General features: G+C 44.4%; 1 protein-coding gene across 2 annotated transcripts in view; it reads right to left on the reverse strand.

The window, feature by feature from the left end:
- KIAA0930 (KIAA0930 ortholog) overlaps positions 1-15,906 on the reverse strand; it is a 70,371-nt gene continuing 54,465 nt past the window's right edge. For both annotated transcript variants that reach the window (XM_026702521.2, XM_026702529.2), the window contains exons 6-10: positions 14,808-14,948; positions 12,564-12,758; positions 10,883-11,045; positions 8,771-8,926; positions 1-6,741 (exon numbers count right to left, since the gene is read on the reverse strand). In XM_026702521.2, coding sequence (XP_026558306.1) covers positions 6,701-6,741; positions 8,771-8,926; positions 10,883-11,045; positions 12,564-12,758; positions 14,808-14,948 — 696 coding nt within the window. In that variant the 3' untranslated portion in view covers positions 1-6,700. The remainder of the gene's footprint in view (positions 6,742-8,770; positions 8,927-10,882; positions 11,046-12,563; positions 12,759-14,807; positions 14,949-15,906) is intronic.

Consider the following 15,906-nt stretch of genomic DNA (forward strand, 5'->3'; position numbering starts at 1 on the left):
TAGGTTAAATGATGACATTTATTATTATGAAAAATTCAGAAAATTTCAATGCTGCCACTGGCAGTGAGATCATCTCTTCCCTCTTTTAAAGTTTTACATGACTTTATTCCAAGAAAGTGGGAAGTAGGCATTTTGCTGAAATCAAAACCACACATATATATACATTGCCAGCTTTAAAAAGGTAGACAGAATGAATGTTCATCTGTTTAATAAAAAGGAACAACGAACACACAATGAGTCTTCCAAATCTTTTGGAGGACATCTCCAAAATGAGAATTGGAAGGAGCTGCAGTTTACTTTGATGAGAAATGTTTCGGCCTGCCTCCTGGAGGTGTGGAAGCAAAATGCTGCCTTGGTGTAGAATTTCACATCATTCATATAATGATTTGCACTACTCAGGTCACCTTGAGGACACAAATAAGCCTTCAAGTGGCCTCAACGACTCTCTAAAAAGGATGCAAATAACCGGCTGTCTGCAAGTAATATAAATCCTTCCATTCCCCACATCCAGTCAGAGCTAAAGAAGCTTCTTAGGATAAGAAGCAAAACATCTTCAAATAAAACACAAGGAAGTCCAGTTGCCTCCTGAAAAAGCACCTTTGAATCGATCATTCAAATAACTTCCTCTGGGTCCTTGAGTGAACCCAAAGTTGTACAATGGTTTTGCTTTGTTCTTCAGAAATAAGGTGGGTGAAAGGAGACCACACGGGGCTTCCCATAGCAGCCTTTTCCCTTAAAGCGGAATTGAAGCAAACTCCCCCTTTGAAGCTTTGCCCTCTCCCACTTCTAAGCCTTCTGGAACGTTCTCTCCATAAGGCATTATGAACCCATTTGCTATCAGCTGCTGTTTCCTATTGCAAGTTCTGAAGCAGCAGCATTTTTTTCAGAGCCCCAGCTTGTCAGATATCCCAGAATTCTGGGCTCCTCCGTCTCAAGACAACAAACAGGTGGAGATTCAAATGTTTCCGTGCTCTTTTATCTGGCCGTCTCTCGATTCAGGAAAAACAACCAGCTTGACCTTCTGTTCAGAATATTGAAGAGGGGGCATTGGTCCACCATCTGAAGGCCATAAGCACTTTTTTTTTTTAATCAAAGCAAAAATGGGCTGAACATTGTGCCAGCATTTTGAGAGCAAAGCCTTGCCTTTGGCAGCAGGTATTCTGGCACAAACTCAACCTGCAGGCAGGGAGAGGCCAAACGTTATGTAGTTTTTAAGCTTTGACTTTGAATCTGTATCTCAGTATTTTTCAACCTTGGGAACTTTAAGATGGGTGGATTTCAATTCTCGGAATCCACCAACAAACTGTGCAGAGTTGAAATCCACCCATCTTAAATTTCCCAAGGTTGAAAAATACTGCATTTGTGAGGTACAACATCTGGTTACCCAAATTCTTCTAATCATCCATTAACCAATGGTTCCATTGACCTTTCATTGCAAACATTAAGAGAACTACAAAGGCCGAGTTGATATAATACTTTGATATAATACTTCGTGGTAAATTATGGGTAGTATTTCAGATTCAGCGTGTTTCCTAAATACCAAGGAGGGGTTTTTGTTGGAGGGGGGAGGAGGAGGCCAAAAAAACCACAGGATTGTGGTGGGTTTCATGGTTGAATTATCCCTTTTGTAGCTGCATTTCATCACACACACAGAGCAAATCCTCCTGCCAAATGCTATCGTCCTATTGATACAAAAAGTAAATGAGATAGTGATTTATAACCTGCTGTTGGTTTTCCCATTGGGTAGCTGTTGGGCAGAGGTGGGTTTCAGATTTCCTGATGTTTCACCAGGAACTGTGGTTGGCATCTTCAGAGGTAGAGTGATCTGCCAAGCATACCACAAGCAACTGAGCAGGGAGTGACAGAGCTCCTGTTTTTATAGCCAGGTGTCCTGACTTCTGATTGGTCTCTAGCCAAGTGGTTTCTGATTGGTGCAGGTTACTGAATTCTTTGTGTGCCCGATGCCAATTGATCGATTTGATGATGGTGGTTCTTCATTGGTGTTTTATGCTGGCTACTGATTGGTTGTAGGTTCTGATTGGTTAATCTCAGCAGCTGTGTCCTAACTGGATCCTGGTCCAAGGAAGTTTCTGTTTTGCACAGTTTGGGGAGATGATTTTTGGTTGGTCCTGCATTGGGGTAGGAGAGGACGCCTGATGTGATCACTATGTTGTAGCACATATTCCCACTGATGATTTTTTCAGTCTGTCTTAATTTGGCATGCTTCTTGTGTTCTTCCAATCAGATGTGGAAACTGTTTTATGACCCAATATCCACAGCTACCGGGGATGCAACAAACCCCAAATGCTGTGAACGGGTCTCTACCATCCTTGGTTGATCAAAGGATTTCCTGGATTTTCTTAAGACAACCTTTAGATGACTTTAACATTGCCCTTTTCTAATTTTTTTAGCTGTTGGATCAATGGCCTTTTCTATGTAGGGCAGAAATGTATTTGTTTAAAATGATGTACAAAATCAACTATAACACTCAACCAGTCAAATCATAAAATGTTAAAAATTAAAAATCGGGCCCCAATCGATGCTTCCATGCCATCATCAAATCTTCTCCCAACAATGTGGGGGGAAAACCTGGGGTCTATAAAGCCTTATGGGAGGCTAAAAGGGTTGGAGGCCTCCCTATGTCCAGGAGGTAATGTTTGTCTTGCTCAAAGTCTGAAGATGTCATCCACAGTTGCTGATGAAATGTCAAGAAATTTGTTGTCTAGAGCAGGGGTCCCCCACCTTGGCAACTTTAAGACTTGTGGACTTCAACTCCCCGAGTTCCACAGCCAGCAAAGCCGGGAATTGGCTGCATGCCTTAAAGTTGCCAAGGTTGGAGACCCTTGGTCTACATCACCATACTCATTAAACCCTGAAGCCAACACTGCTTCTTGACCAAGTCTTGCCAGGAGCCTCAATGCAGAAAAGGAGCTTCAGAGACCTTGAGTGATGGTAGTTTATGTCAGTGGTCGCCCAGGAACCACTGGTGGGCCATGAGAAAAATTTGATGGTCCACAGAAAAATGTCACCCCCAAAGCAATTAATCCAGGCTGCACGGGAACACAAGGCTGCGCCGCCCACATAGTCCGTGGGAACACAAGGTTTGCGTCGCTTGCATTGCGAACACGACGTAGTGAGGGGAGGGGGAAAGGCCAGTGGGGGTGGGGGGACTTGTCCCACTTACCCCAAGCACCTGGCCCAGCCACCGGGCTGCTTCTTTCTGCTTCTTTCTTCTGCTTTTGGCTGCATGCAAGGAAAGCAGCCAACGTCTTTCTTTCTCTCCCCCAAACTCTGCCAGAAATGAGTCTTTGGGACCCTGCAAGGCATCCTGCTCCCAGAGGCTGCACCAGCACGACAAGTCTCACAAAGACTCATTTCTGGCAGAGTTTGGGGGAGAGAAAGAAAGACTTCTGCTGCTTCTGCTGCTTTCCTTGCATGAAGCCAAAAGTCTCTCTCTTTCCCTCCCTCCCTCCGTCCCTCCTTCCCTCCAAGAATGGAGCTGGAGACGGTATCCTGTGATCCCAAATAAAGAATGATCGATTGGTAGGAAAACGGGGTGGGGAATTTCCCTGCAGAAATTTTTTTGGGGAGGGGAGGGGGGGATTTTCCCAGGGTCTCCGGTCTGCAGGATTTAAAATTATGAGCCTGGTGTTCCCTGAGGTCCAAAAGGTTGGCAACCCCTGGTTTAGGTGATCCTATTTCTGACCTTCACAGGCTCTCCACCAGCAAAATGATATTCAGCTTTCTGCTGGCTTGCAACAACTCCCAATAAAATCAAAGTCCATCTGTGTTTATTCAGGCTTATATCCAGAGAACTTACCCAGGGGTGCTTTTCGTTTTCTCACACCCTTCTGAGCTGCCAAGCAATTTGTTCAGCTAGGCATCTTGCAGGGACGCACTCCTACAAAGAGCAACTGGCTACAAACTGAATGAGCTTAAGGCATGAAATTCAGTGGGAAGTCAGTTTATCCTTATTAAACCAAACTTCAGACTCGGTTCCCACAACCTGTTTAATAAAATGGGGAGTATCTGTGTTGTAAATAAAATGGAATCAATAGATACAATCGGATTTAGCAAGCCCTAACTTGCACAAGGTTAAATTAACTCTCTCTAGTCAGTGGTGTTGCAGGCCCAGCAAAACCACATCGTCCTCTTCTTCTTAGCTACACCTCAAAGTTAAAGAGCTAAGAACAAGGAGTGGCTTTAAAACTCAAGTCTCTTCCATCCAGAATATACCTGCAGTGAACAAGCCACACGCATTTCCCCAGCCAATGAGCAGGTGAATTCAAATCTTGCTGAGGAAGGCATCTAGATTCGGGTTCTCCAACCTTTAAGACTTGTGGACTTCAACTCCCAGAATTCCTCAGCCAGCCATGCCTTGTTGCTTGAGGAATTCTGGGAACTGAAGTCCACAAGTTTTAAAGTTACCAAGGTTGGAGAACCCTGATCTAGATGAAGCTTTCTTTGGGGTGAATTGCTGGTTGAGGATTCTATGATCGCCTAAGGAGGATTTTTTTCACCCAAAGGGAGATTTTGGATTAGGACAGGTCTATAATTAGTAAAGAAACCTGACTGGATTAGTAGCAAAGAGGCTATAAAGCTGTGATGGCGAACCTATGGCATGCGTGCCACAGGTGGCATGCAGAGCCATTTGTGCTGGCATATGAGTTGCAGGCAAACTTACCTCACTGTGCATGTGTGCGCCTCAGAATTGATTTTTGGCCAGTTTGAGGCCTTTTCAGCCTCCCAGAGGCTTGAGGAAGGCTTCTGCAGGCTTTGCAAGCCGAAAACTAGGCCTTCCTGTTTTTCTGGAAATACCGGAAGTGACAAAATGGGCCTAGTTTTCGGCCTGCAAAGCCTGCAGAAGCCTTCCTCAAGCCTCTAGGAGGCCGAAAAAGGTCTCAAACCGCCCAAAAATCAGCTGTGAGGCGCAATGCAGGTAAGGGGGTGGGGCATGCATAGGGGTTGTAGGGGGGCACGCATTGCCTTCTGGGTGCTGGCACACAAGCGCAAGTGTGCAAGCACGCACGCAATTTTTGGCACAGGAGCCCCAAAAAGGTTAGCCACCACTGCTATAAAGGGTTATATCATATTATGGTCAATATACGATAAGGTAAGCCAGAATTGGTGTAGGATTAAAAAGAGGGCATCCATGAAGCAAAGGAGAAAAAAAAAAAGAGTGGATTTTGGGTCATGTAATCCCAACTGCCATCTTTAATGTTGCACTTCTCTCCCTCTCCCCCCCTCCCACACACACTGGGCACCCCTCACCCTAATCCTTGCGTGGTTCACTTCGAGTTTTTAAAGGCGCGTACACACGTTCATATGTAAACAGGCTGAGCTTCATCTTGTAAACACACAGGAAAAAAAAATTGTATTATACATTTAAAATAAAAAGTGCAAATCCATCGAAGACGAAGGAAGGAGGACGCCTGATATCATACGCCGGTATCTCCTTTCGAACACTTAAAGGAGAATCCATTTTAAAATAAAAATAATATTAATCAATGCATGTGTTTCCAGGAAAGTAGTGAAATGCCCTCTTCTACCACAGCTACGTTTTTATGCAATCTTCAGACACGCAAACAATTGAGCAACGATCCCAAATCCACAACAATGAACTCTGCGCTCTCTCCAGAATTTTGCCTCCCCTCCTCCCCATTTCTAGAAGAACATCGGGGAGAGCGTTAAATGAGTCTTGTTCCATTAACTGAGAAACCACAGCAACACACACACACACACGTCAGTTTGAGGGGAACCATTTGAGCTGATGGGATAGTCAAAAAGGGTTTTGGGAACTTACTTTGATTCATTTTAATTTTCCAATTGTCCAGGCTGAGGTTCCTCTGGATTTCCTTCCTGTCCTCCAGTTAGTGTATTCTTCCTCAAATCAGAAGCCCCCAAATACTAGAAGCCAATGATGCCGGATCTCAACCCTTAAAAGACATTTTTTTTTAAAGCTGGGCTTTTTTTTTCTTTTTTGCTGATCTTTGGTAGGTGAAGATGACGTCGCAGAATTCATCTGTGCTACGAGGCTTTACAAAATATATTCCCTTTGAGAGAAGCAGAGGCACCTGGCCATTGGATTCCCCTCAGCTCCTCCATGAACCTCCATGATTTCCAACCCCTTAAACTTCCCCGCTGATGTTATGCTATTTCATGATCCTAACCGATTAAAACCCTTAAAGGAGGCCGAGGTTTTGCTTTCTTATGCACGTGAAAAGAGCAATGTTCACTGACTCATCAGTTATGAAATCCTAGGCAAGGTTGCCTCACAGTATATAAAGATTAATGCATTTTGTACAGGTTGGTTTCCAATTATGAAAGTAAATTATGAAAGTAAACGCTAACGAATGGTCCGTAAAACATCGTTGTTGGGATTTTTTTTTTTTTAATATGCAGCCCCTACTTCTACGATGGTGGTGGGTTAGTTTTGTTTCCCCTTGTTTTCTTGTTTTCTTTATTTTGCTTTAAAAATCTTCTACCAGTTTTACGATACGAGCCAGTTCTGTTTCTCTTAGGGGAGGAAAGAACAAAGAGGCACTTCTTGATTGGCTGGTAATTCCTAGAGATCCCTTTTTTTTTCAGAGTCATGTTCCTGACACAAGTGGCGGCCGTGTGACAGAAGACAGCAAGAGATAAGTTTTATTTTTAGGCACTTGGCTGCGAGTTTTCCAAGGCAGCAGCACACGGCTCTTGGCTATGACATCAGAATCGGTTTCTGTCGCACCTCCAGAATATCTGGGCAAAAGAAATAATAACAATAGGATGGCAGAGGGTTACAGGGGGGAGGTTCAAAATCCATCTCTTCTACTACCTAGAAATAACCTACGGGGGATACTTGGACTTCATTTACTTCAAGAGATATGGAGACCATTAATGAGGCATTTATGAGCAACAGTGTGGTGGAATGTAGTCTGGATTCACAAGAGGGAGGGGCTGTTTCTCAGAGGGCAAAGAGACAGCAGAGCTTGGAATGCCTGGCGGGAAGGAAGAGGACAAGGCCAGACCCTTCCTAGTAGTAGTGTTTCTATAGTTATTGCATACAGTTGCTTTAGTCTGACAAGATTCTGTCTGTAGACAAACAGCGTTAAAGAAACCACTTAGAAATTATCCATATATTGTTCTTGGCTTCTTTACGCGAGTTCTTCTTGTGAGTCCCTTTTAAATGAAATAGTTGATCTGTAACTAATTATTTGCCTTTATTTCAACTGAGCCAGGTCAATCTATAGAACTACAGATCTAAAAATCTGGTGCACAGATGCCACTTCACATTTTTCTTTACTTACGCATTAGCCCTGATTTGGATCCGGGCCAAAACCAGATTGTCAGTCCAACAAGGCAGATCAGATTTAAAAAAAAACCAATACCATATAAGTCCAGATTATTTTTATTGTAATAGCTATAATAATAGAATCTTTCTAATCTTCTCCCTGCCCCCTTTACCTTCAGGTGAATTAGGGAGGGGCTTGTCTGAGACATTTTCTCAAGTTACTTTCTTGGCCTGGGCTCAGGTAATTCTTATTTCGCCCTTGACTTACTACAGAGATCCCCAAACTTGGCAACTTTAAGACCTGTGGACTTCAACTCCCAGAATTCTCCAGCCAGCCGTCTTAAAGTTGCCAAGTTTGGAAACCTCTGACTTAGTAGCTGCTATTCTCTTGTCCTTCAGAAGCCTTTTACACAGACACACGTTGGCATAGTTTCATTCTTCTGCAACTACCCTCCTAAAATTTCCTCATCTTCCAAGTCTTCATCAATCCCCAACCCAAGGCTCTACTTCTCCCTCTACCTCTAGCCAGTGGAGACATTGCCATGTGGATGGAAGATAATGGGAGTCCAGTATGGGCACAGGATTCTTTATCAGAGATGAGGAGCGGGACTGCTAGGACTAGAACTTCAGAGGGTCCATCAGGAATAATTGTTAAGACCCTGTTTCCAAAGGAGTTCCCAATAGAGTTTCTGACTCACAGGAAAGCTAAATTGTGCACGTACAGAGATTTGCACCAAACATTTTTATAACACATGCTAAAGGGACATGGTGGTGGCTCAGTGGCTAAGACGCTGAGTTTGTTGATCAGAAAGGTGGGCAGTTCAGCTGTTCGAATCCCTAGCACAGCGTAACGGAGTGAGTTCCCTTTACTTGTCCCAGCTTCTGCCAACCTAGCAATTACGAAAGCAGGTAAAAATGCAAGAAGGAAAACAGGGACCCCTTTGGTGGGAAGGTATAACAGCCGTTCCGTGTGCCTTCGGCATTTAGTCATGCCAGCCACGTGACCATGGAGACGCCTTCGGACAGCGCTGGCTGTTCGGCTTTGTAATGGAGATGAACACCGCCCCCTAGAGCCGGAAACAACTAGCACGTATGTGCGAGAGGAACCTTTACCTTTTAATGTCTGAAGGTGAAAGATGTTAGATGAATGAGCAATGGGTATCAGTGCTTTTATTTTCTGAATAGAACAGGGTTCCCTAACTCTTGGCAATTTTCAGAAAATTTAAGAATCTGCACTGAGATTTAATATGGAGGGAGGGAGGGAGGGAGGGAGGGAAGGAAGGAAGGAAGGAAGGAAGGAAGGAAGGAAGGAAGGAAGGAAGGAAGGAAGGAAGGAAGGAAGGAAGGAAGGAAGGAAGGAAAAGTGAAGGGGTTATCAAACTCATTGATGGATAAGCAGAGAAGAAGCACCATTGTTCCACCCTCTTCATTCATTCCAGGAGATACGTACCTAAGGAATTTTAAGAAGGTAGGAATTGAAAAGCAGAGCAGCCTTACCAGTTAAAATCCGATGCAACGGCAGCGTGACATAGGTCAAGTGTGCATAGAGGAGGAAGTTTTCATCCGTTCGGTTCAACTTCAGCCAAGAACCCACAAGGGAGCGCCCAGTTCCAGATAATGACCGGGAACGTAGGTTTGTTGCGTTATGCAAATCTGTCAGAGAGAAGACAACTTCAGGAAGGAAATGGATGCGTATGAATTTCTGTAAAGAATCAAACTAGGTGGCCTGGTTGGCTCAGTGCCCCCATATACCAGACATCATTGCTGAGGGAAAAGACGTCAAATCCCGGCCCTCCAGTTCACTGTCACATTTAACAGCAACTTGCTTTATTTATGCGGAGAATGTTTCCTTAGTTCAGTGATCCCTCTCTCTTTTTTCCAATGATCTTTCAGGTCAAAAAAAGGACTTTAGCCTTGAATCCTTGATAGGGGAAGGAAGAACTGAACCCAATAACTGCATTCAGTCTTTCACTGATTGTTTTTCACCCCCTTTTAATGTGTACTTATGGCAATAGAATAAAAGAAAAGAAAAATACCCATAGTATTTTTAGTTAACGGAGGAGGAGGAGGAGGAGGAGATGATTTATGCATCTCAGCAACCTCCTGCTGTGGGTCTTCTCAAGCAGGCAGGCCAAAGATCCACTGAAAGACTTTGAGGGTATCTGCCAAACATTGAAGACTTTCTGAATTTGCTGTGAACTCTGCCTCTTCCCAGACTCTAACTTCCTCTATAGCAGCGGTCGCCAACCTGTGGGCCTGGGACAACCAGTGGTCTGCGAGAAAATTTTGGTGGTCTGCAGAGAAATGTCGTCCCCAAATCCCACCCTTGAATTCAAAAACTCCAAATCCGATTTAGCCATACTAGTTTAGTCTGGCAGCTCACAGCTTTTGGGTGGTTCTGAGGTCTAGGACAGGGGTGTCAAACCCAACGCCCAGGGGCCGGATCTGGCCCATGGGGTGCTTAGATTTGGCCTGTGGGGCCACCCTGGAAACAGCAAAGGACCAGCCCACAGATGGCCCTAACGAGCTCCGTTGTCGCTGGCAGAGGGTTGCAGGAGGCTGTTGCAGCCGAAAACGGAACTCGGGAGTCTGTTCTCGCTGGCAGAGCGCTCAGGCACCCCCGACACGAGTGACATCGAGCCGGCCATGCCCACATTGGCTACGCCCACGGTGGCCCCCTGAGGCCAAATACAACCCTTATGCTGCCCTCAATGAAATTGAGTTTGACAACCCGGTCGAGGACAACTCGCTGTGGCCAACTCGCCATGGCTACTTAGGCACGGCCAACTTGCTGTTGCCAACTTGGTACAGACAACTTGTCACAGCCAACTCACCATTGGGACAAAGGTTACACAATATTGAAGAAACAGTGAACTAAAATCATTAAGGAAAGGATGCAAAAGGAGGGACAAAATGAAATGGGAATAACCAAAATTAAAATACATTTTAATAATTATTTTTAAAAATGAAATACAATGGTTGAATTTGGCCTGTTGTGAGTTTTCCAGCGGTGAATTGGCTGCGGTGAATTGTCCTGTGGCGCGTTGGCTGAGGCGAGCTTTCCAGGGCTAATTGGCTGTGGCGAGTTGTCCCATTCCGGCCTCTGAGAATCTCTCAGCCTAGCAAAATTCAGAAGCAGACCGCTGAATGTGGACAGTTTGATTCCTCTCCCACTTTCACTGGGAAGCAAACTCAAAGAACATCGAGAGCCTTCCCACAAAAGCAAGATGCTGAAAAGGCAGAAACGTCTGCCCACCCATTCATCCCATTTCATCCTTCCCGACTCCGTGGCCTTTTAGCATAATAGCAATAGCACTTAGACTTATATACTGCTTTATAGTGCTTTACAGCCCCCTCTAAGCGATTTACAGAGTCAGCCTTTTGCCCCCAACAATCTGGGTCCTCATTTTACCCACCTCGGAAGGATGGAAGGCTGAGTCAACCTTGAGCCTGGTGGGATTTGAACTGCCAAACTGCAGGCAGCTGGCTGCAGAAGTAGCTTGCAGTACTGCACTCTAACCACTGCGCCACAGAGGCTCCTATAATGCTATAAAGAAAGGCCGGTGTCCACCCCAAGCTCAACCGAAGCGTTCTCCCCAATTGTCACACCTCCATCTTCATCATCCCGAAAGAATTCCTCGCTGTCGTTGGCTGAGTGGGATTTCTTCATCTCTGCAATTCGATTTCGGGTCACTTTCCTCTTGAGAGACGGGGAGAAAAAGGAAGGGCGGCTGTTGCGTTCTGGAGTTGGAGGGGTGCTGAAGGACGTGACCTAAGAAGGGGAGAGAAAACAGCAACAGGTGAGAAGCAGCTGAGGTTTAGATTGATCGTCTTTGATGGTAGCCAATTCAGGCCGTCCTCGACTTACAGCCAATCATTCAGTGACCATTCAAAGTTACAACAGCACTGAAAAAAGTGACTTATGACTATTTTTCACACTTATAACATCCCCATGGTCGTCATCATCATCATCTTTTAATGATCCCATAATCCTTTGCGGGGTGGAGTCTGGGCAACTGAATGGAGCTAGCAGAGTGTGTTAATGGCCAGATGCCCTTCCTATTGCCAATGCGGAGTTTTGTTCAGCATATATATTCGCATTGCAGCATCCCCATGGTTATGTGATCAAAATTCAGACGCCTGGCAACTGACTCATACTTATGAGGGTTGCAGTGTCCCAGAGTCTTGTGTCCATCTTTTGTAACCTTCTGACAAGCAAAGTCAATGGGAAAGCCAGGTTCACTTAACAACCGTGTTACTAACTTACCTAACCCTAACCGCAGTGATTCACTGTGGCAAGGAAGGTCGTAAAATGGGGCAAAACTCACTTCAGAAATGTCTTACTTACCAACAGAAATTTTGGCCCCAATTGTGGTCATAAGTCGAGGACTACCTGTATTGCCTTCTAACTGCAGACCAGTGGATGAAAAAACCCAACTCATTTCATTATTATTATTATTATTATTATTATTATTATTTTGAATGGTTCTATCATTCAAAGTGGCTTACACTGTACCTTTTGGTGTTCTGAATAAGCATACATAAACCAACTTTCACTTATGGACACTGATCCATCCCCTGACTCTGTTCAACAAGGTTCCCTAAAATATTCAGGTGTTTAACTCAGAAATGACCAATTGGCTGTCCATCAGCCCTAGTTGACACTTGGAAGCTTTCTAAGCTGAACGGTAGTGGAGTTGAACGGCATGCTGAAATTTCCGCTCATAAAGCCAAGCCATCGGCTTCCACTATTCTGAGAAACAGCTTTTAATATATTGCCTCTTGTGCTGAATTTTATTCTGATGCTCTGGTCAAGGCCGACCAAAATTGCAACAAATGGCAGAGACAACATGGCGCACTGTCTCCAATAACATACTTTGTAAAGGTAATAAAGATTTAATAGCTGGCCAGATGCTGTAAGGCTGTAAGCCAAGATGATGAACTGAGGATGAGTCAGCAGGGTACTGTCACTTTAAGAAGCTGTCTATATAAGGGACGCCATGTGAGGGCGTCTTTCTCTCTCTCATGTTCTATCTCCATTGTAGTTCTCTGTGTAGAGTTGAAGATTGATTGATTGCCTGGTATTGGCCTAACACGTGTATGTATGTACAGCATATAGCAGTCTTGTATATTAACCACTGTTAAAAGACAAAGACTCTGTGTCCTGGGTTTTGCTCCTGGGTTTTCTCAAAATAGTAGTCACGCTGTAAACACTCTGATATACTTTATTCTTTCAAGAAGCTCATGAAAGGAGAGAAAGGAGAGAATGTCATTAACAAAGTTAACTTACTCGCTCATGCAGCGGTGAGCCTGGGTTTGAATCTTCTTCTGTACCATAAGGAGATGTGTCACCCGTGGAAATGCGACCCACTGCCATTTCCGCATGTCCCTTGGCCTGAGGCCCCTTCATACGCACAAACTCCATATTATTGTATTTATAAAAACCAAAGGACATCCTCTGTGCCATTTTGGCTGCCACGCTCACCTGCAAAGGGGAGTCAACATTCAAGCCACTGCATCATTGACATGAACTGGCACGGACCTCTTTCAATTCAATTTTTCCACAGTGGTGCAACGATGAGAGTGCAGTACCGCAGGGCTACTTCTGCTGCCTGCCAGCTGCCTGCAAGTTAGCAGTTCGAAACTCACCAGACTCAAGGTTGACTCTGACTTCCCTCCTTCTGAGGTGGGTAAAATGAGGAGCCAGATTGTTGGGGGCAAAAGGCTGACTCTGACTCTGTAAACTGCTTAGAGAGGGAGGGGCTGTACAAAGCTCTGCGAAGCAGTAAATAAATCTAAGCGCTATTGCTATTTTCTGTGAGTTGGGCACTGGATTTGCCTCGGTTACCATTAGGGGACATAATACCTTAAAGAAAGATATGATCAACTCTCCAAGAGTAAACAGCAAATTTTCCCACATTCAATCACCATCCTGATAGACTTTTTTGATTGGACCTACCACTGTTCTCTAATTGTGGCAAGGCTCCAGAAAGTAATATTAAGAGAAATTTCTAACAGAATAACAGAGTTGGAAGGGACCTTGGAGATCATCTAGTCTGACCCCCTGCTCAGGCAGGAAACCTTATACAATTTCAGACAAATGATTGTCCAATCTCTGGATGGAAGTTGTTCCACTGATTAACTGTTCTAACCGTCAGAAAATATCTCCTAGGTTGCTCTCTCTTATTTAATTCAGGTCTGTGCCATTTGTGTTACAGGAGGTTACCCGGGCCTGACCCGGTATTTAATATCTATGCAACAAATCTGTTTTCTCTCATTTTGATCAGCGGAGGAAACACTTGTCTTGTTTTAAACAGGTGAAATGATTGGAGGAGGGACAGGAGACATCAAGGTCCTTCTTTCCCTGAAAGTAGGTTTCCAACTCCTGCTCTAAATACAGACAAGAAAGCCTTTCTGGTTGCCCCATGTTGTTTGTCTAAGAGACAATCTCACCAGGGCTGGGCTGCGGGGGGCATGCAGGGGTTCAGGAGAGCCCCGAGCTAAGATTAGGTGCAGTTCGGAGAACCCCCAAATCCCAATCCTGGCTGGCCCCGCCCACCCTGTCCTGCCCCTCCCAGGAGCCACCACACGGCCCGTTTTGAATGCAGGTAAGTGCAGGGTGCGCGCAGAGGCCTGGGAAGGGCAAAAAACGAGCCTCCAGGAAGTTTGGGAAGGCCAAAAATGGCCTCATTCCTGGCTTCCAGAGAGCCTCCAGAGCCCGGGGAGGCTGTTGTCGTGCCCCTGTTGGAGTCTGACTCCAAGGGAGAGGCGGAACAGCCGACAGGGACTGGAAGTGTGGCTCCGGAGGTTGTGGAGGAGGCTGGACAGTCAGAGGAAGACCCAGGCCCATCCCCTCTCCATTCTAGGGCACAAAAGGGGGAGAGGATAAGGGAGAGATGTGAATGGCGTGGTCTACTGAGGGAGGAAAGGGCCTTGAACCTCTTCATGGGCTGCAGCTGTGAGAACTGGCTAAAAGGATGGACATGGGTATGGGCCAGTGCTGGAAACAAAGCATGGAAATATCTCTAGTCTGTCGTTCCTCTCTGAGTTTGGCGTCCTTCCCTGTGTGTGTTCCGCTATCTGTGGAAGTCTTCAAGCCCTTATCTTGCCTGGTTCCCTTAACTGCTTCAGTGTGGTTTGTGTTGTTTTTACTCTTTATAATTTATAGGCATTTTTAGTTTAAATGGCATTTCCTCCTTTTTGTAACTGCTTGTGGGGGAGTTTTTTTTGTCTCCAGTCAAGGATATTTGGAGCTTTGAAGCAAAGTGAAGGAATAAAAGGGCCTTCAGTTGTTTCTGTGACTGTGTTTATTTTGTATCCCACCCTGGGTCATCACAGCTGTTTTTGCCCTCTGGGAGGCTCGAGGAAAGCCTCCAGAGCCCGGGGAGGGCAAAAACAACCCCCTCCGCCATGGTGTAGGAGGCTGACTAGGCCATGCCCACCATGGACACACCCACCCAGCAACCGGGAAGAAAACGCTTTGTTAAAATTTTTGAAGACCACCCCTGAACCTCACCATCTGAAGGACACTCACCCTGTTATCATAGACCTTCTTGAGGGCCTCATAGCGGATGGATCCCTGGAAAATAACACCTTGGAAAGTGTTGCTTTTGTCACTGGCCACCAGCTCCACACAAACCATCTCGCCTTCCCCTACAGTCATGTCACTAAATACCTAACAAGACATCCAAATAAATCAAAGGAAAAAAAATAAATAGCTGTAGAGAAACTCAAGGCCACTTGTCATTGCCTATGGCTAAGTCAGATGACAAAGTGAGATTTAATAACAGCGCAGGAGTCTATACCAGGAAACCAGATTCTCAGTAAAAGGTCTGGGGGCACGGAATCTTCTAACCATTTTTTTAAAGTAATTTTATTATGTAAAAAAAACATCCCTAAGCCCCAATTTCCTATAATTTACTGCAAACTAAACCACCATTCAGATCAATGTTTCCCAACCGTGGCCATTTTAACATGAGTGGACTTCAACTCCCAGAATTCCCCAGTCAGCCTAGCTGGCTGGAGAATTTTGGAAGTGGAAGTCCAAACATTTTAAAATTGCCAGGGTTGAGAAGTGCTGATTTAGATAAGGGAAACAATGTGAAAAGGCAGACTCAGAATCATAATTAATACCAGGAATAAAAAGGATATTTAATGTATCTTAAGCACAATTTCTCCAAGCCTCTAAAACCAGCAGTTTTGTGATGCAATCCAAAAAAGTAGATGATTTTTAAAAATTAGGCTTTATTAATATTCAATGCAAGTGATTTAATACCTTTATGTAGCAATGTTTTCTGCCAATTTACAGTGGTAAATTTAAATTCTAAGTAAGCAGATGGATCTATAACCTGAACAGCACTAATTGCGCCATTAAAATAATAATAATAATAACAACAATAATAATAATAATTATTATTATTATTACTATTATTCTGCAAACACAACTAGGGGAAAATAAGCAGGAAAAAGAAAAGAAAAAAATAAAGGATCTTTATAAAATTTGTTGTAAAACTTCAAAGTAACCACGATATAAACTTTCCATATTACAATATCTTCTATCATTCTGAAATTTTACGTGCATATAATTGTTCGATTACAACCTCATAATTAATGACTGTTGCCAATATAACTCA

The sequence above is a fragment of the Pseudonaja textilis genome, chromosome 5 (assembly GCF_049901715.1).
Source record: "Pseudonaja textilis isolate UNSWEBS1 chromosome 5, rPseTex1.2, whole genome shotgun sequence".
NCBI lineage: Eukaryota > Metazoa > Chordata > Lepidosauria > Squamata > Elapidae > Pseudonaja > Pseudonaja textilis.